Source organism: Serinus canaria, chromosome 15 (assembly GCF_022539315.1).
Source record: "Serinus canaria isolate serCan28SL12 chromosome 15, serCan2020, whole genome shotgun sequence".
NCBI classification, from domain to species: Eukaryota; Metazoa; Chordata; class Aves; order Passeriformes; family Fringillidae; genus Serinus; species Serinus canaria.
In genome coordinates this window covers 8,819,082-8,841,013 of record NC_066329.1, presented here as the reverse complement: position 1 = coordinate 8,841,013, position 21,932 = coordinate 8,819,082, and the positions used below count along the sequence as shown (strand labels likewise).

The 21,932-nt window shown below is 43.3% G+C and overlaps 1 protein-coding gene across 2 annotated transcripts in view; it reads right to left on the bottom strand.

Annotated features, from left to right (window-relative positions):
* TTC28 (tetratricopeptide repeat domain 28) overlaps positions 1–21,932 on the bottom strand; it is a 107,677-nt gene that overhangs the window by 68,931 nt on the left and 16,814 nt on the right. The window contains exon 1 of one of the 2 annotated variants that reach the window (XM_050980440.1): positions 8,947–9,083. The exons of the other annotated variant lie outside the window; for it this stretch is intronic. Within the exon in view, the coding sequence (XP_050836397.1) occupies positions 8,947–8,973 (27 nt within the window). The 5' untranslated portion in view covers positions 8,974–9,083. Of the gene's footprint in view, positions 1–8,946; positions 9,084–21,932 lie in introns of those variants that run through there. 2 annotated transcript variants of the gene reach the window in all.

Genomic DNA, 21,932 nt, shown 5'->3' with positions numbered 1-21,932 from the left:
CCCCTGTCTGCATCTGAGCAAGAGCAAATATTCAGAACCCAGAAATTCACGAAAGGGCTCTCCAACCATAACAGAGTAACATTTCTATGGAAAATGGGATGGTGCCAAGTCATAAGAGTCTCTGCAAAGACCTAATTAACATGAATAACACAGCTGGATATTTTATGTATCAGCTAAGTCCCTCCTTCCTGCCACTTAAGAGTAAAAATAGTTGAATGTTTTATGGGGGTTAATTCATGCTTGCCTAGGTGTGATTCCACTTTAAGAGAAGGCAGAATAGACTCTTGCAGCCATCTATATAGGAGGCACATGGACAGCCTGTCTAAATGATGTTTGCTGAAGGAAGTCACAGCATAGAAGATTTGTCAGAGAAATGTGAATAATTGCCAGAGTATCAAAGGAATTGCCTTTCCTTCCATTCCAGACTGGGGTTTCAGGGTAGAGGAGCTGATACCATCACCTGACAGGTTACAAGATAATCAGAAAAGAAAAGAGTAATGGCAAAGTACAAAGCAAAATACAAAGAAATCTAAAAGAAAAACAGCCTGGTTTAGCAGGAGGTCAGACAGTTGGTTTTATCCCTCTGATGGCAGTTTAGTTCAGAATACAATCTGGCATGCTTCTTTACAAATACACATCTCAATTAATCTGAGCTGGCAGCAGCTCCCAGACCTGCACAAGCCCTTTGGACCCTGCACCAGAGCACTGGCCAAGAGAACCATCTTGGCTACCAAAGCCTCTGCAGTGTGTTACCCTGGGCTGCATGGCCACCACTGCAGCACTGAGCCCAGGCTGCAGAACCTGCCCAGCCTGTGAGGTGTCAGCTCTAGCTCAGCTCTACCCACCACTGCAATACCCAACTGCTCTGCTGCTCCATGGCAGGCCAAACAGCAGCTTGTGTCCAGGAAAGATTCAATCACTTGTACAGTAACCACAGAAAGTGCTTCTACGAACTGTTTCCATTAAAAGGACAGAAAATATTTGCAACTGAAGCCATCTACACTTAATTCTTATTCAGAGTCTCAGACTAGCCTAACCCATAAAGATTCCCACCTCAGCTGTGCAATTTTGTTTCAATGTAGGCAAGAAACTGTACAAGCCTAGATCTGGGTTATTCAAACAGCTGTAGGCACTGAATTGTTAGTGCTGCCCTGGAAAGCATGTAATCATAGCTTGCAAAAAATTGTCACACTTATGTTCATCTCACAATCCTCATTTACTCCATTAAATGTAGTAAGCTACTAAATAATAAAAACCAGAATAAAAGAAACAATAAGTAACTCTGACACAAAGACCTGTATTTTTATATAATGGAAAAAAAAAAAACCAGGTTTGTTTTTTTTTTTAAACATGACTTATTACTCTCTATTAAAAAAAAAAAAAAAAATCACATCACTACCAGCAAGGCTCAGAGGGCAGAGAGGGGCTGAGGAGCCAAGCCCCCTGCCAGCAAACACACTTTCCAAGGGTCACTCCCAAGCAGCACAGCCACTGGATCCACACAGCAGCAGAGCCTGGCCCAAGCTGAGCAGGGAGCAGCTCTGGCCAGGCAGCTGAGCTCCTGGGGAACAAACCCAAGCTATGCTGACAGCACAATCCATACAGCTCTAATAAATATCCCAGTAGGAATGTTACTGACACTTTTAACTGTGGCTAACCAAAGCGTAATGGTCTCAGAGATTGTTCCAATTAAGCTGATGACACAGACAGGTATTTTATTATTTATAAAGCCCTGGTTTTTGCAGCAGAGGAGAAAGCAATCTGAGAGCATTTCCCTATTCATTACTCCAAACCTTTTCAAACCAGCAAAAAATCCCTCTATGCTGGGCTTCTGCAGCTAGGCAGAAGTTATGAACCACTGTGTTTGCCTCACACAGGGAACCCTTTTCCATTCCTCCAGAGACAAGGTGTCCTTCCCAAACACTCTGTGGGCTGAACCAGTCCATCCAACCTGTATGAAGGAATTCCACAATTTCATTTTGCTTGTATTTTCTCAGATTTGTATGCTTAGCTGCTCCTGTCAACCTAATATTCCAAGTTCCAGTTAAATACACTTAGCAATACAAGCTGCTGCTTCTCCTACAAATTGACCCAGGAATCCCTATTACAAGGGTTGATTTACCAGAGCAGGGTATTTCTACTTAAATAAAGTAACACAGAGAAGAATGTTACAAATATACTAAAAAGCACTAATGTCATTTGGCAGCTGAAGATTTCATTCTTTCCACAAAACATTGTGAAGTGACATTGAAGCTAATCAGAAAGGCTTCAAATCATGAAATTATTTTCCAGTGTTCAATTCAAATACAGAACTCTGACAAACATGTACAAACACAGCAAGATGATGAGCTGTGCAGAGCAGTGCTTACAAATCCAACCTGACTCCAGGGTGCAATGCAGGTACAATGGACATATCATGCACCCTTGCTATAAGGGATAAGTTCTGACCTTAACCAGCTCTCATATCCTCTTCTTTCACCTCCACCTACATCTAACTTCATGCTCATTTTTAACCTCTTTTGTCAGCTCTGGAAGTAACAGGCCCAGTTTAAGAGAAGCTTTGTGCATGTCATGGATTTTTCTTCTAAACCAAAGCAAGCTCCAGGAGAAATTCAAATGGATGAGCAGGACTGAAGGGATGATTTTAGGTATATCAGAAGGTTACAAGGCCCATACACAGGAATTAAGGAAGATTGAATTAATCATCTAAAAGGATTCAAATATTGCAAGTAGAGCAACTCTATTTCCTAACAGGAACAAATTCAAACAATTTCCCTTGCACAAATTTCCATAATTACAAGTAATAATTATCTCCTACACTGAAATTCTGCAGTACAGCACTTATTGCAAAGGACATTCCTATCAAATGCTCTATTTAGGAAATAGAGGAGGAATATTTTTCTTGGTGAATTGTATGCTGCCATCACATTGATTAACCCATACTTCTGCTCTGCCAAAATATGCATCTATCTTTGATAACCTTAACAAGAATCACCAAACCCTACTTAATGACCCTATAATTAGGTTTTCATAAAAGCCTAAAATATATGGATTTTTAGAAGTGCATGCAGAAGAGGAATAGATCATATCCACAGATTACATCAAAGGAAGATCAGTTATAGCACTGCATATTGGACATACAGTTCTGTTCTGCTGAGGGAATCAAAGGCTCCAAGACAGCATTTGGATATGCATTCCTTTTTGGGCAATAAGGACAAGTATGGCAACAGCTGCTCCAGTATTTGCAAAAACTGTATAAATGCAAACAAAATACCAGAGGTTACGAGAAACTAATATTTGCATTTGTTGCTTTTGTGCATAAGGAAAATGTCTGTCAGCTGTTCTCCTTGTGCATAAGGAAAATGTCTGTCAGGAACATGTAATGTCAGTTATTCACCATTTTTCATAAGCAAATATGTACAATCCCACATCTCTTGTGACCAGCTGTGGGAGCAGAGTCCACTGGACTGCTGCTGCCCCCATACATCTCTGTTATCCCATAATATCCCAATTCAGCCTTCCAGCAGTACAGCAAAACATCCTGCTCCAAGCCTGTGGAAAGGGGAGCACAATGTTCACTGATCTTCTGCAATGATGGGCTGAGCTTGCTCAAAGCAGAGCATCTTCCAGGCATTGCAGAACAAGAGTTTTCAGAGCAAGCTTATCAGAGCTCACAACTGACCCAGCAGATAAACAGAAGTATCAAAGAGTGTTTAGTGTGTTGAAAGACTCTAAATGGTCACAGACAGGTGAAAGTCAATCATCCATACAGCAGGAGACCCTGAAGCACAAGAGATGAGAAAGGCAACAGCAATTTGATAGCAAGAGATAAAATGATAACATTTTGGTGGACTGTCCCCTCAAAAGTTGCTGGGTCTTTGCAGTACACAGTAGAGAAAAAGAGCTTGCAACACCAAGCAGGTGTCAGGTATCTTACCATGCCCATAAGACAGGAAGTAAAGATATAGAAATTCTCACCAGATATAAAAAATCTTAGATAATGCACTATAGTTACAAAGTGGACATTTAATCACAGAAATCTGTGGGAAATGGGATAAGACCTATCAGGATTTTGCAGACTTTTCTACTGGAAATATTCAAATCAGCCCTGTTCCCACCCTGTCAGCCGTCCCCTCGAGGAGGTGCCCTCATGCTCTGCTCCCTCTGAAAGAAGCTTTTTGATTTTTGTCATTGTTAAGAGGAAGGCAGGACACTGGTCCATCACAGCAGAACAAGGGATTACCAGCTCAGATTGCTATGAATTCAGGCATAACATCACTCCAGAGCCAAGGACTGTATTGCCTTAAATGGAAAAGATCTGCAATATCTAACAGGTCAGGAATACTATCCTTTTCTGTTTATTTAAGCATATAAGAGGGTAGATTTAGATTTTAAAAGTCTCTTAAAAAAATATAAAATAGGAAAGCTTGTGAATATTCCTCTGATAACTGCCAGTTATGAAAGTAGGGAAAGAAGCAAGGATGAGAAAGGAAAAGAAGAAAAAGGGGAAAAATATTAAAAAAATTAATTTGCTTGTTTTCACCTAATATGAACAGAATTCTGGAAAATCAGTTTGATTTTCCAGCTTAGAAAAATCATGGCATTTGCCACATCAATAAATCCCCATGCAACCAATCCCAGTGCTGCCCATCACCTGCCAACCTGTCCAGAGAAGGACACCAAGGTCAGCTAAGCTCATGCTCCTTTGCAGGAATTATCAGCCTTGCAAGCATTCCCAGTCCGTTTCCACAGCATAATCCATTTCACCCCACAACACAGAATGAAAAAGTGACTTTTACACCAATAGCCCATCCAGGAGCCAGCCCATTCCATTCCCCATGGAAAAGGACTCTACAGCCTGTGACATTTTAGCTGCAGTACAATACAGATTGCAATCACTGGAGATTCCCCACAGTGTTTGCTTGTAAGAGTCACACAGACATCATTACTGACAAGAACAAGGTCACAAAAAGGTATTTCATTGTTTCTAGTGAATAACAGAGGTTGTCCCAGGAACCCAAACACTCCCATTCAACCCCACTTCAGCTCCAAATGGCACAGCAAGAAAACAGCTCCTCTCCCATGGAGAATATGATGTGTGTGCCCAGATTCAGTAGCAGCAGGAACAGATGGAGCCAGGAATGGTGGCACAAAGTTACAGATTACAGGAAAAAAAAACCATAAATCTGAGCTTTTGGATCCTACTATTACACAGTGACCAAGATGAAATGCACTAATCTAGTCTCCAGCATGTACTCAAAATGCAAACAGAGGACTTGGACATACCATAATATACACATTGAGATTTCAAAAAACAAATACAGATCTCCAAGAGAGTAACTTATGGCAGAGAGATAATGAGATTTGCATGAATTTACTAAGAGCATATTTTCCTCTGTACTCCAGGAAAACTGAAGAAGCTGTTTGTACACAGAGGCATTACACATGAATGAATCTTCTTACAGAAATGTTCTTGGTAAATATGCCTAACTTGTGGCAGTCAGGAACAAAGGGATAGCTCAGCTCAGCCTTGTGTTGCTATTGATGATTTACTGAATCCTTCATGACATCCACACCCACCACAGTCAGTTCAGGTTTTGTCCAGCATTTAGTCACAGAATTGATTAGCAATTGACTCCTATGTGCAATTTTGTTTAGTATCTAAACCAGCTGCTGTTATCAGACTGAAACAGGCAGAATTTCCCACACTGCTCCTACACATAAACAAGGTACATTTCATAAACATGAAGCACCACTTCATACAACTTGCTGGCTTGAACAGTTCAGAAAGAAGTGCTCTCCTCTGAACTCCAGTACCCCATTATGCACTCACAAGAATAATGACATCTTTATTGTTATCCACAGATTCACTACTCTGGATCAGCAAACATGACCACACCATTCAATCCACACTATTCCTTTTTCTCCCCTTAGCCCAGAGGATGCAGCAAACCCTGACCAACAACAGGTGAGAGCAACCCAAGGCAAGTCCAGGGCAATGGGATCGAGCAAAAATCACCATTTCATGAGGAGGGAGCCACTTGAGCCAGCATCCTCTGGACAGCACACGTGGCTCTGCCAGCAAACTGTACCCTGTAGCCAAAGGCATCTTCAAAAAGAGGTTTTGATAAGGGAAAGATTTAGTTCCAGAACTACTAGAACTGCCAGCCTGCTCTCAGTGCCAGAGAAGATCATGAAGAGATCATCAGAGAAGGGAACAGAGCTGGGGAGGGATCTTGAGCAAATCTGAGGAGGAGCAGCTGCAGGAGTTGGGGAAGCTCAGAGGGGATCTTCTCCCATCCTACAACTCCCTGAAAGGAGGTTGTAGCCACCTGGGGGTCATTCTCCTGAGTAACAAATGACAGGACAAGAGGAAATGGCCTCAAGTTATACCAGGGAAGGTTTAGTTGGATATTATTGAAAACTTCTTCATGGAAAGAGTTGTCCAGCCCCAGCACAGGCTGACCAGGGTAGCAGTGGAGTCGTCATCCCTGTAAATGTTCAAACCCACATGGATGTGGTACAGGGGCACATGCTTTAGTGGTGAACATGGTGATGCAGGGTTGACAGCTGGATTTGGTGATCTTGCCCAAACATAACAATTCTAAGAAATTCTTAAAAACTGAGCTGCTGAACACACTGACATGGCTGATTTTACGCCTTTCAAAGAATATGATCAATGTAAAGAATCAGTCATGGCTGCAGCCAGACCCTGTATAATTCCTGGCTCCTGAGATGCTGTCAGTGCAGTTGTGCTCACCCAAAGGCAGGGGATGTCTCATGCTGGAATTCCAGCCTGACTTCCCAAGGCAACAGACTCACACACTGTGCTGGCAGCCCCTGGCTCCTGGGCCCAGTGCCTGCGTCCCAGGGCACTTGGCCAGCATGGACCTTGCTCTGGACTAGAAGACAAGGATGGAGGGGGAACCTGAAGGAAGTGGAGCCAGAGGTGAGTCACCAAGGTCCACAGGAAAAGAGTCTTTATTAGTTCTGATGCTTGTGGGAAAAAAATAGTAAACAACGGTCATTTTTTTAACTTAAAAACACACATGGTTTACAACAGGAGTATTTCAGTCACAAGCAAATTCAGTTTTTCATTTGCTGAAGGCAAGAGAACTGGTTACACATTCCAGGCAATAGCTGTATCTGTGAATCACCAGACAAAGGAGCATACTCCAGGGTTACACACAGGACTAATAAACTGCATGAGATTCTATACAGCACCGTTTCACAGCTGTGAAAGCAAATATCTCTCAATGAGCAAAACACCTTAAACATTTAGTAACAAAAACATGGGTAAAGAAAAGAACACAAGTGTAAACAAATAAATCAAGCGAGACTCCCGATTCAGTGAAGCAGCACATGCATTCAGCTCTTATTTGGGTATTCTAATAGGGACTAGGCAGGGAAATGACTTCTCGGAAGCCACTTGAGGAAAGGACCAGCATTACCATGGGCTGTGGTGCCACTCAGTGCTGCCCTGTCTCATTTTCTGTGCCACTCAGACCTGGGGCAGCAGAACCTCCTGCGTGGTCTGCACAGCCCCTTTCCTGAGGCTGCTGCGAGCAGCACATGACGGCAGGGCTGCAAGGGCACCGGGCCAGCAGAAATCCCAGCCGTGCTCACGTGAGGCTGCTGGCAGCACAGACTGAAGAACCTCTGCTGAGATTCCCTGGGACTACAGCTGAACACACAACCTAGTCCAACACGAACATAGTTTGCATCACATCACATCAGAAACAGGAATTATTTTTTTGCTCAGACAAGCCTGACAGTTCAGAGAAGTTCAGCTGTCTCGTGTACCCTCTACACAATCAAATTTGGTTGCCCAAAATCAACTCGATTTGGACACAGATAATAATGCAGAGAAAAAAAATAACCATCTGACATGGTGATTTAAGCATAAGTGGGTGAGCCAATACTGCAGAGTGAATCCTGACACTCTGAACAGAATCTTCCAGAGCCGAGGAGTCCAGCCAACAGCCAAGAATAATATTTCAGTGGTTCAGTCAATACAGCTGTAACCATGGCCTGGAGGGGTTTCCACAGCCGTAACCACAGGAGTGACTGCACATTCACTTGAAAATAGTAAAAACAGACATTTAAAAACCTACAGCTTGTAGACATCTTAAAATCAGTTTAAAAGGAGGCACAGAGGGATCTGAAAAATGCACCAACACTCCCACCAAGCTTGACTGTCATCTGTTTATCCTTCTTAAGAGACAATGACTTGAAACAAGAACTCCTCTCACTAGGTACAATCACTTGCTTGAAAAAAAAACCTGAAGGAACAGCTTCAGACTAGCTGAAAAGAGATGAGGTACCCGTGTAGGAAGCCTGAGTGATCAGCCGGAGCTGCAGTGGCACAAGGCACGTTCCAACCAGGACAGTCTAACACCGTTTATTCGTGTCTCACACTCGCAGCCAGAGACACTCTCATGCCTTTCACATATGATTCCTATTTCTTCCCTGATGTAAGACACAGTATCACTCAACATGCTACAGAAGGAGCCCTGCTGGTTCAAGCAGGCTTTCCCAAACGAAAAAAAAAAACCAAAACCAAAAAACCTAACAAAAAACTAAAATGGAAAAAAAAAAAAGAAAATAAAAAGTTTAATAGTCCACAGCTGCCAGGAGCAAAGGGTCACTGCCGCAGAGGGGCGGCACAGCCCACTCGGTTTGCTGGGTTTTCCCTTCAAAGAATATCCATAAAACGCACTGCCAAGCGCCATGGAACAGCGTCTTGAGCCGCGGCCCCGCACGGACACCGCGCACCGCCCGGCGCGGGGCGCTCCGCGGGCACCGGGAGCCGCAGCCGTGTCGGGGCGCGGCCGGAGCACCGCCCGCACCCCGCCCGCGGCACCGAGCAGCGGCGGCAGCTCCCGCGGCGGCCCCGCCGGGACTAGGGGAGCGCCAAGAGAGCGGGCGGACCCTCCCGGCACTCACCTTCTTCCGGGGCTGCCATTTCATCATATTTGTAGAGCGGGGACGTGCAGCATCAAGGTGGCGCTGGGGCGGCGGGCGCAGCGGGGCCGCAGCCCGCGGTCATGCTGCCCGGCCCCGCCGCCAGGCCCGCGCCGCGTCCCGCGGGACAGCAGCCGGCCCGGCCGCGCGGGCCATGGGCGGGGGCTGTGCCCAGCCGGCGGCTCCGCCCGCACCGGTCACGCCCGGGGCCCGCGGGGCGCGGCCGCTCCCGGGAGCATCGCGGGCGGCGAGACCCGAACCAGGACACGGCCCCGGCCCGGCCCGCCCGGAGCGCGGCAGCTCAGGGGCGGTGCCCTCCCGGCCCCGCCCCCGCCGCGCGCCCGGCCCCGCCCCTGCCGCACGCGATCCCGCGGCGGGCACAGACGCACCGGGCCGGCAGGGGGCGCTGCGCGCGGGAGCGACTCTTGCGACCCCTGTCGGTGTCACCGGCTCGGGGACAGCCCGTGGGGCACCGGCACACGGGGACAGCCCGTGTGTCCGGGCACGGGGTGTCCGAGGACGGGGATAGCCCCTCCTGTGCCCGGGCACGGAGACATCAGGGCACGGGGACAGCCCCTGTGTCCGGGGCACACGGGGACAGCCCTGTGTCCCGCACACAGGTGTGCCCCGGGCACACGGAGGAGCGGCGGTGCCGCAGCTGGAGGGGCTGCGCAGTCCCAGCTCTGCCGTGTGTTCACGCTCTCTTCCCGTGGAGCTGTCGCTGCCAGGGCTGGGGCTGCAGGCTGAGGCAGAGCAGGGCACTGTGACCATCTCCAAGGAGCCGGTTATTCCAACATCACAGAGCTCCAGCCTGAGCTCAGGGGCTGTTCTGAGACTGCTCTAATAAACGAACACAGGCTCAGGAGAGTTACAAATCCTTAGGGCATGAAGTGAACACAGTTTAACTCTGGGTTTACATTATTGAAAGGTGCAGAGGTGTAGTTTTCATTGCTGTGAGGAATGACCAACAATGGAGCATCTCGGAGGTAAACAATAAACTTAATGGCAAATGTAATATCAAAACACAGATCAAAAAATATTCACTGCCAGGTCCCTTGGAAATACAACAGTTGCTTCTTTCTGTTGCAGCTCCTCAGTCCCAAAGGACAGCATGGCTTGGGTCTCAGGGAGGCCAGAGCACTGACAGGGGTTTTTCAGCTCTAGGCTTGATGCTCAGATGCCACTCCCTGCCATAGCGACACAAAGCTCAGACACAGACCCAAAGCTGCCTTCAGCAGGTCCCATCTTGTCCCACTACCCTCAGACACGAGCTCTGTGTTTCTGTTCCCACACCTTTCCCCTGGATTACTGACAGTGCACGTCGCAGCACAGAGATGCAGGTGAAAAATAAAGCTTTGAAATTCATCAGGGACTGAAAAGAACAGGTGTGGCTTGGAACAGGAACTCCTGCTGATTTTACTCCCCAGAGCTAGTGTCTCACAGAGCTCTGCCCTTCTATTATACCAGCAACAGCAGAGCAGTGGGCTCTGAAACTCAGATTTCCATAAATTGAAAAACTGGTATTGACAATTCTGAAGAGTTCTGTACACAGCAGTTGGTGCCTGAGTAAAGAAAATAAGTGCTCAGCATCAGACAATGCCATTCTCCATGTGGCTGTCAGAAGGAAGCTTCATCAAATTCACCAACAGATTACAAAATGTGGTGTTTTGACATAATCAACAGGAGGTTTTTGAAATTCTTCCCAACTAAGGATAATTAAATGGAAGCAATGCAGGAGCTGTTGTGAGAGACTGTAATGTTACAGTTAATGGCTTAAATATTGTTATGAAGGACTTTTTGCCCATTATGGCAACACTGTAAAGAAGCTGCAACCACCAAAGCCCACCCCTCCCTGGATGTGACTCCTGACTAAAACATTGGACTGTGAGCTAAGCTTCCTAAGGGAACTTGAGACAAGATAAAGGTGACACCATTTCAAATCATCTCAGGTCTAGTGACAAGGAAATACATAAACAAACACATTTTATTCCTTTTACTACTTTAGAGTGAATAAGGGTTGTAATTTTGGCCAGTTAGCACAAAATCATCCAGCAAAATGACAGCCTACACCAATACTTTTTATTTCTTTACTTTCCTTGATTTACTGGTGGTTTTAAAACTTGCATTGTAGATCTGACAGTCCAGTATATGGTCCTCCTTTCCTACACTCAGCGAATATCACAAGCAAGCTGTGCATTATTAGACATATCTGATAGCTCTCAATCTTACAACTCAATGCATAAATAAACCTTTTAAAGTGTCTTCTTCAAATTAATCTTCGGCAAGAACCTAGAACTCTCTGATGTATTATCACATTTCTTGCATAATCCTTTCTTTTCAATACATTCAAAGTTGGTATCTTTGTTACACCTTGAAATTCCCTCTGCTCAACCCAAGTGAGCATCACCCAGAAGCAATCACACACTGCAAGTAGGAAAAGGTCCTGTTGGAGATGGCTGGTTGAGCAGTTTGCTAGTCAGGCTATCCAAGCAGAATGAGAATTCAGTTCATTGTGTCACTCTACTTAGGTAGCAGCTAAATTGGTCAGTGCTCAGCAGGTCCACGAAGACTCAGAGTAACAACCTGCACTTCCCTGTGTCCTCCTGGGCTGGCAGTGTGAGATGCCAGCACTTCAGTAACACCCACACAGCCAGAGCACTGCAGACCAAGCTCCTAACAGCTGAGTCCTTTGGCAAATTCATGAAGGATAATGAAATCAAGTCCTTTCATTTCTGAATTTATTAAAGCAGCTTTCAATTCATTACAGTGCTTCTGTGTCTGTCACTTTTCCCCCCTCCAGCCAGAGTGCTGAAGGCAGACACAGCACCTCACAAGGGTTTACAGATGAGACTCTGCATGAGTGACTGAGCTACAGCAGCTGCTGAGCAAGTGTGGCCTGCAAAAGGGAAAAGGGAGTTCAGAAAATTCTACTCTGGGAGGAGGGAACTCCCTTGAAGTGCAGGAATTCTCTCTTAATTACCAGACCAAGTCTTGTGACACAACTCCATCTATTTCACACCCTTCAGGAAATAAAGGTCAACACTCACTCCATCATTATCCATGGCATCCTTTGGTGTTTCAAATGAAAGCCCTACTCCATGCCTTGGAGAAGGGGAAATGGGGGGATAACAGGGGGAAGAGAGGTGATATTCAGAGAGAGAGAACACAATGCCCACAGTGCCCTGTTCCATCATCCTTCCCTTCACAGCACAGTGACAGTCTCTGCTGGCACCTCAGTTGTGACTGTATTATATAAACACGGTGTGCTGTGAAATACCTGTGTGATAGTCCTACGGCAAAATGTATTTCTGCACTTCACTGGATAGGAAACATATCCTAAATTTTAACTGCATCTCACCAAGGAAGGTGTTTGCCTCCAGAACTGTTGGGACTGTTATTGGCTTAGGAGGCTTCAGTTCTACCCTTACATGATCCTGAGAAGAAAACCATGTTTGGGACCTGCTTCTAATTATGACTTGCCCCTCCTTTTTTCCATAGGAAGTACAATTACTGCTGCTATGGAGACAAGTGTAATTCAGGCAAGATGTGGGTCAAAGCAATACTTGGAAGGCAAAGATTCACAGAAAAGCACCCTTTCTGCTATCTGTCCTCTCCTGGAGAAGAGTCTTCTCCCAGTCTTCCCTTGCCAACTTTCATCACCAGCTGCTGTCTCAGGTAAGGAGGAGCCAAAGAAATCACCTGTTACACCTGAAACTTCTCACCAGGAGAGCTGCTCTTCCTCCCTTGCCCCACCTTACCCAGTGACTCCAGCCATTCATAAGATCTGCCAGCACTCACACCTTCAGTGTCTCTGTGGGCATAACAGCCTCAAATAAGCTCTTGCCAGCCCCACATAGGACACATACATTAATTCAGTGGAGAAGGCTATACAAATTTAAATAGTTTTTAAGGTATACTTACAATGTTATCAGTTCCTGAACCAAAACACTGCTTTTATTCCCCAAGATCATCCCCTCTGCTTGCCCCTCAGAGTACACCTTAAATACATTCCCATGAATTCTTTCCAAAAAACCCAGTTGCAAGCTGGATTATCTTACATGCAGACAGTAGTGAGACTGAAAGCAATCTTGCCCCTCCTGGTATGATGGTGCTTGGACTAAAGGTCTGAGATGATCATTTGATGGATGAAGCAATTGATTCAAAGGAAAGGTTTGTGTTGAAGTGAAGGAATTCTGTGCCTGAATATGAAATAACATCAAGCAGGATAGGTGATGGCTGTGGTACCTTTAAGGACACACTTGCACTGAGGAAACAGATCCATCAACACACTGGAGGAACCAACAAGCTCCCAAATCCCAGCAGCAAATTAAATGTGAAACCTTTCAGTTATGGTTTAAAATCACATCCCCATTTAGACACTTCTCCTAAAGAGGTGGACTTCAGACACACCTGACAATGACATGAAGAAACTGAAAGATAAAATAAATTTAAGTCAAACTTATTGCTTTAACAATTAGCTCTTCTGCTGCTCACAGGTGAGCAGGGAGGGAGTTAGAGTTTGGTGACATACTCTGCACGTTAAATTTGTCCTGTTTTCAGGATACAGAACATACCTTCTCAATTTAAAGAAATCTTAGGAGCATATGCAAAGTTTTAATAAAAATTCTTTTCTAGCTTTGTCTGAAAGGGCTACACAATAAACCTATTGTATTGTAAAGGATCTGTTTTGTCTATTCTAAATTTCTCTTCCACACAGTGGAAATGTAAGCATGTTACCCAAGCTATCCTACTCCTGAGCCCTGAGACACTCAACAAAAGATCCTGTAACTGTCAGAAACAGCCCTTAAAACTCTCTAAGGACTCTTCTCTTACTGATTTAGAATGATAGGCAGTTCACCTGCTGAACTTTTGTGTAAAATGTGTACCAGGAATTTTGTTTGTGTCTGTTCACATTTTCAGTCAGGACTGTATGAATAAGAGATGTGACACAATTTATCCATATGCAGCACCATCTCTTCCCAAAGCACAGCATGCTGTATCTCACAGCTGCCCTTTTCACTGCTGCAGCAGTAAGAGAACAGAGAAAAGAAATAAACTGAACTTCTCTACAATGACAAAGTGTCTACAGACAGCCAACAAACCCTCAAAACCAGAACCAGATAAATCTTCTTCAGAAAGACAAATGTTCAAAGAGCAACTCCTTCTACAGTTAATCTGAAGAATACCTTGTCATTGCCATGGCAGAGATAACCATTTCAGAAGTGGGAAACAAGGTGTTGTAAGCATCACTGAAATCACTGGAGCAGAGACAATTTGGCCTCTCTGAGGAGTCACATCTAAGATCCTTAGAATAGAAGAGTTCCAGTTGGGAAGGACCTAAAACAATCACTCAGTGCAGTTTGCTGAGGAGAAGCATCTCCAACTCAGCACTACAGTGAAGGTTTCTGATACAGTTTTAGTTAGCTTCACTACTTCAAACTGTAAAATTAGGAGAGCTCACCAAAATAGGAACTTGAGACCCTGTCAATGACCAAGGCAGCCCCAATTAGTTTTGTCCTACAACAGTGAAGGCAGCACACAAGGCTCAGTCAGAACCTGACTTCAATGGCATTTTCCTGCATAAAGTTCTGAGAGCATTTAAGAATAACCAGGACAGCTGTTGGCTCCAGCCTAAAAATGCAGAACACATCTGTTTAATTTACCTTCATGTGCTCAAACATCCAGCACTGACAAAGCACAAGGCTTAAAGAGATACTAAAATTTTTCTCTATGGAGAAACTGAAAGAGACAACCATGCAGCAGTTTCCATTCATACCTGACAGGAAAGGTGAGGGGTGAACTATTTGCAAGAACCAAAAATAAAAAAATATTCCATCTGCACCTACATAAAAGTGTTTACTGATGATAAGAGATTGGTTTAAAATACTTTTCTGAAGGTTATGTAAATAGAAGATATTAGATTACTCCATAATCTATTTTTGCAATTAGCATATTTTCTTACTGAGATTTTATTACAAAAGGTGACCCCACAGCAGACCCAAAAGCACAAACCCAGTCTTGAAACCTGTACTTCATCCTTCTTTTCCTTCAGCACAGATTTTTCTATTTTAAAAAGTGAGATTAGCAGCAGATACCTTAGGAACAGAAGCTTTTTGCACAGGCACAGGGCAAACAGGAGAAAATGACATTATCTGCTTCCCCAGAATGTCTCTGCTGATGTGTCTGGACCCCTTGGAACAAGGACTCTGGTGTCACCCACAGAACCCAAAGCTCAGGCCCCACCAGGCAGCACAGAAAACACAATTAGAACTGAAATGTAATTAAGTAATTAGAGCCAGAAAAAAGATTGTGGTAAGTATTTTTAACCTGATACACAGTAGCTTTGGCAGCAGGTTCTGAATGTGGGACAGAAATATTAAAAAAAAACCCCAAGTGTGGGAAGGAATTACCTGAATGAAATAAGCAAAAATAAGAGAGGGGAAGCATTTTCCAAAAACTTTTCAATTTATTAAGGTCTAGGAGAAATGGAAAAGGCTCAACAGATCTTGAATTCCACTGCTACACACGATGCCTCCTTTATATGCTGCATGTACAAGCAAGGACAGACAAAAGAGACACAAATTGGTTTGATATTCTCTCTGCCTGGGCACAGACTTTCACTGTTCAACACAACATCAGAGCAGGCTGTCAGAAATGCAGTGATTGTCAGGTTTTCACATTGCTACCCAACCAGCACTCTATAAACATCAGAGTTTAGGTAAAATGCTGCCAATAAGCTCATATTTACACTTTAGAGAAGTGTGCTGTTATTCTTCTTCTAATTAAGCTGTATAAAGGCTCATGCCTAATTACCATGACTTTAATGTTCTAAAACTGAAACAGTTTTACAATGGTTTATCCCAGTAATTCCAGAGAAAATAAAATTAAAAAAAAAAAAAAATAAAACTAAATAAAACTAAATAAAACAAAATAAAATAAAAACAAAATAAAATAAAATTAAAATAAAATAAAATAAAATTAAAATAAAATAAAATAAATTAAAATAAATTAAAATAAAATAAAATAAAATAAAATAAAATAAAATAAATAAAATAAAATAAAATAAATAAAATAAAATAAAATAAATAAAATAAAATAAAATAAAATAATAATAAAATAAAATAAAATAAAATAAAGAGTTCTTGTTGCTAGCCTCAACTGAGGTGCAACAGGAACCCCTTGTCAAAATTGACAAGCTGGTCCCTAAATCTAACAGCCTGGCCTATTAAATAAGTGATTTATTTTGCTGGGTGTCCTGATCACTCCAAGAGAACAGACAAAATCTGGGAACATACCTCTTGTAGATCCATCTTCTACAACATGAAGAAGACAGCAAATGGTGCATCTTGTTTATGAGGAAGAAAACTCCTTTCTGATGCGACTTGTTAGAAGTTTATGCCTTGAAGTCTGGGAGCAGTTACCACACCTATCCAAGCACAGGGACACTGACAGGGCTGTGCCCTGCCCTATTAAAACAGCACAGAACACAATTTGCCTCCTGAGTTTTCCATGGCTTGCTGAGGACAGGGTCTCACTGCCAGCATGGCAGAAATGCCTGGGCATCCCAGACAGGAGGAACCAGATCCCTGCTGTGGTACAATCTCTGAGCTCAGCACAACAATTTCTACTCAATAAGTGTACTATATGAACCTTCTGGCTACTCAGAGATCTCACATTCCTCTGAGAGGAACCATCAGAGCACCCCTGAGCAGATCCCTCAGAATGGCACAGTTCCAAAGATTCCAGAGTGGCAATTTACCTGTGTGACCACTACAGGAGACTTCTTTGTAGCCTTGTACACAGACCAGCAAGATTATAATACTACTAGCTAGCAATGATCCTTTTAGCAGGAAAAATCATCAGTAAACATTAAAAAAAATACATAAAACAGAAAAAATCTCTCAAGCTTGAAATGTTCCATTTGGATAAAGAATTCCTGACTTTCTGTAGGCGTTCTCCTGTTGCTGCCTTCCAGCATCTCCCCTCCTCCCTCTAATTAGAGCCTGTGCAAAAGGAGGGAGAAGCAAAGCTGTATTTAACTCTCTGTACACCAATGACCAGATAACATATTCTGTACTGAATATAAAGACTTTTAGTTGACCTCAAAATCCAGGGGAAAAAAATCTAGGAAAAAATCCCATATTTTCACCCTGAAATACAGAAAAGCTTAAACCCACCTTTGGCTTTATTGCATGTGAAGCACTGTTGGGTAAGAGATTCAAATAATTCCTGGAGGGCAGTTAATCTGCAGAGAGAGCTGTGCATCAGAAAAGAGAGCAATGTCTGGCACCAGAGCCTCTGCTGGAATGTGGAACCATCCTTAATAGGAAGTGCAAGTGAAAACTGGAGTCAATAGATTCCTTTGATTCTCCTCTGCTGCAAGCAACTCCTATGAAGAAGCCCTCAGGATGTTTTCTGGATAAAACAGGAATTTCTCCGAGCTCATCTCAGTAAAACACTGGGAAAGGCGTCCTAAACAGGCTGCTCCCAAGAGCAGAACTTGGGCTCCAGGACTGAGAAACCCCATGGAGTGTATTTGTACTCAGCAGAGGACATTTCTCAGCATCTTTACAAAGCTCTTTTTTCCATTTTTCAGAGCGCACATCTGGCAGCGCCGCGGCGCGAACAGCAGTTCCTGGCTCTCCGTGCATGTGTTCTGCATCCCATGACATCATGCACTCCTCAGCCTGCCAAGGAGCAGTCTCTGCTCTACAGACCACCAAAACAGAGCCCCAGCAGCCCTGTGGGGAACAGGGCTAACTTCCAGCCCCAAAAGTTTTCCTCTTGCAAAATCTTGTTCAGTGTTTCATCTGTTGTGCTGCACTCTCTCCCACTCACATCCATTACTCAAAAGCAGTTTTCAAATCATTCCTAAATTGCTTCTATTCTATCCTGCCTGTAAAGATATTTTCTTTGCACAGGGCTGTAACTACTCAGTTACTTCTCAGCAGAACAACCCTTTTTCCTTTTATTCACAGTGTTTTTTTAACTCTTTAACAACCTGAAAACTGGGAAATCTGTATTTCCCAAAGAAATTTGTTTTTCTTTGCTATGGGTAATAGTAGGTGGCACTGTACAGATTGATTGTTCTCTGGAGATGGGATTAATGGCTCATCTTGTGTCATACTCATTACTTCACACTGCCTCAGCAGCACAGAAGCTCTCCGGCACACTTAAGAAAATAGGTTCTACATTGTAGGGCAAATCAGAAGAAAAATAATTCTATTACCTGAAAAATGTTCATGTTCAAAATCTTTCAAAACCATTTAAAGAAAGGCAGACAAATGCCAAGACCAAAGATCCATGACTTACACACTTATTGGTGGAGAGACCTGGAGCCAAGAACTGCTGCACATTAGACCCTGGAATTTACCAAAACTGGCTCTCTGCTCCAACTCCTGTTATCAATCCCAAACTAATCAGCCAGAAGGAAATAGACATAAAGATACTGCAACTTGGTCATGAAGTCACAATGAGAGATAAGGCTGCAAGATTTCCCTGCAATGATTTCACTAACAGAGGTGAAAAACAACATCTCCGAGCCTGATTCCTTTTAAATAGGGCTTAATTGTCAAAGGGGGGAGAAAAATCGCAACAGATTGATTATTCAAAATGACAAATTTCAGTTTTCTTCTCAAGTAAAGTGGTCTCGTGCTAAACAGCCAACTCACTCATCAGGCAAGGGTCACTCAGAGGTTATCCACAGAAACAGGACACAGCAGAAGCCAGGTCTGTCACAAATTACCAGGCACATTGGCTCGAGGCAGCAGCAGCCCATAAATCCATTTCTCCCAAGACAGTACTTGCATTTCTAGATACATGTGATTCCACTGACATCTCCTTTGCTTGCCACCAGAGCATTTCCAGATATCAGTCTAATGTTCCAGAACAGAAAAATGAGGGCACTTGAATGATTTCAAGTCACTGCACTCCCAAATGAAAAAGCAATTTTTTTCCTATTGCCTGCCCCCCTGACTGAAGGTTCTCAAGCCCAATTGCTGTGTTTGGCATCAGGTAACTGCACTCAGTAATTGTGGCTACTGCCACTCACTTCAGAGCATTCTTGGAAAGGTCACCCAGTAAACACTCTTGAACTTCTTTTCATCCAGTATTATAATTAAAAAATAGTTATTATTTTAGTATTTTTTCCAGTGACAACCAGTGTTTAAGTAATTTTCTTTATATTAATAAAGATTAAAACATGCTACATACACATAACTATATAGTGTTTCCCATACTGAAATGTATATGTTTTGTTCATACTACCTCTTCCCCTAAAAAAATCTCAGATTAATTAATTGTCACATATGATACTCCAGGGATAATGTATTTTCCTTTTTACTTTTGGTAGGGAAATACATGGTATAAAGAGAATCCCAAGGGCAGAAAAAGCAAAAGACCTTAGAAATACCAGATTTAAAAAAACACTGAAAGAAGGAAGAGTCAATCTGGCACTCCCTACTCTGTTACAGGGTGATTTGTTTTGACTCAGGGAGTCCTGAATATTTCTGGTCCTTCCTCACTTGTAACAGCAAGCAAGGAAATTTATGTTCCTGAATTTCAGTTCTGTGTCTGTTTTCATGGCAAGTTACTCCTGACAGAGTCTTTACAGAAGCTTTAAAGAGAAGTTACCCTGTGATCATAAAGAGGGAGCACTAATGAGCTTCATTAGAATGCAGCACATCAACCCTAGATTGAGACACAGCCCAACATGATTAATGACCCTCCTGGAATGGCTACAGCAAAACAGAGTGGGCTATCAAGGCCATCCTCTAATAGCTGAGTCCACCCACCTTCTCCACCCTCCTGAAGAGGTGTTCTCCCTTCCTGCAGCTTGGCCACCACTGACAGCTGTGGGTGCTGCCAGTGTCAGCTCAATAGATGATAATCTTAATTCATCATCTTCTCTATTAGCAATTACCCTTGCTCATTTCAACAGCAAGGTCAGTCCTATTTAGCAAACTTATCTTTCAGAAAAGTGTCAGTGTTCTAAGCATGAGTTTTTCAGCATCAACTACTATTCAGCTATGTAAAAACAGGAATCTTCTTATTTCACAGCTAAGCTTATAATCATGTCCAATCAAACTAACTCAAAAATTATCTCAATTAATCCTTTGAAATGCATCAGCCAGTTCCCCAGTTCACCCAGTCATAGCAGTATCAAAAAAACTAGAGCTGAAAATGTATTTACTTAATTTTTACTTTTCAGAACATCTTGAAAAGAGATTTGGCTGCAAAGATAACTGAAACCTATTTGAAAAGCAGACTGCATGTAAACTTACAGCTGTTTAAAGTTTATCACCTTTATTATAAAGGCATTATCTTGAAAGCTGTCACTTTCTGTAGCTCTGAGATGCCCTCAATGAGGGTTTAGCCATGAAATATTAGGCACCTGAACACACTGTCCATGTGCTCCTCAAACATTACAACCAGCAAACTGCATGAAGGATCTCAGCACATGTCCCAGACAGGCACCAACATTAAAATTTTTCAGTTATAAAATCTGCTCCATATCTTGTTGTGCCATAGCTTGTTCCAAAAACTGTACACCTCCTAGAGATGCACATTTAAAGACATTTAGACTTGATGGTCTTCAAAGGTCCCATCCCACCCAAGCCATTTCATCTGAATTCTGTGTTACAATAAGCACAGAATATGGACTTGAGGCTCCCAAAGGATTGAGTCTTGCATTGGTAGGAACAACAGAAATTTCACAATAGTCTTCCAAGGGTGTCTTGGATTGTGTCACAATAGTCTTCCACTCTAGAACATGCCTGTGACATGTGGCAGAGGCTTCTTCAGTGACCTCACTGTGTGTGTGGCACAGGCTGGGATGTGAATTGTGCTCACATATCCTGTTATTTCTCATATCAGCACCTCCATGCCACTTGAGATTCTTGGCTCTGAGGGTGCTGAGGCCCTGGCACAGGGTGCCCAGAGAAGCTGTGGCTGCTCCATCCCTGGAAGTGTCCAAAGCCAGGTTGGATGGGGCTTGGATCAACCTGGGACAGTGGAAGGCGTCCCTGACTGTGGCAGAGGGCTGGAACAAGCTGGCTTTAAGTTCCCTTCCAACCCAAACCCTTCTGTAATTCTAGGAAAAGTACTACTAAAGCCTACTATGTCTCTCAGCAGCTGCCAAAAAGCTGCAAGCCATACCAGCCCCATTTCAGCTCTTCCATTTGTAACACTTCTAATGAGCAGATGGTTAATTTTTGTGAGCGGGGAATAAGAAACAAAACAACTTTTGTTGGTGCAAGTGTCTCAGGGTCCTTTGGGTTATAAAAACCAGTTGTTTTGGATAACTGCTTAAATTTTTGACTGCAAATTTAGCCTTCTCTAGATTACGAGACAAATATTCATATCCTCCATTTGTTTTCAGGTAAAATAAAAACTTGCCAGACATTGTTCAAGGCTTTTTAGTTATTTAGAAGTTGGGAAATACTTCAAGAGTAAAAAAAAAATTATTGTGCCTGTTTCCTGTCTATTTCCAGCAATAAAATTTTTGTACCTCTAGATCACAAACAGAATGTGTTTCTCCACCTTTATTTTTGCCACCTCACTAAAAATCAGCAGATGAAGTTCCCACACAACTGTGAGTACCTGACCTTCAGAGCCAGTTCCTCAAATACAACCTCAGGCTGAAGCTGAAGGCTACACAATACTGGAAGTGTGAATATTTGAACAATGCTACTGCTCACTTCAGAGGCCAAGGGACTGGAGCAACCCCAAAGTAAAAAAAACAACTAGGTAACAAGCTTTCTTTATGTTGTACTGAGAGAATTTTTGGGGGTTGTAGCACTATGGAGATTCGCAGAGATACCTAAAGTAAAATGTAAACACTGCTTTCTTTACCATGGTAGAAAGCAAAAAATTCAGTTAAATGTACACAAAAGCCCTTCAGAGGTCTCAGCATTTCAAAGACCAGCGTGCTCACTGCATTTACCTTCCTGGCAAAACTGTCTTCAACT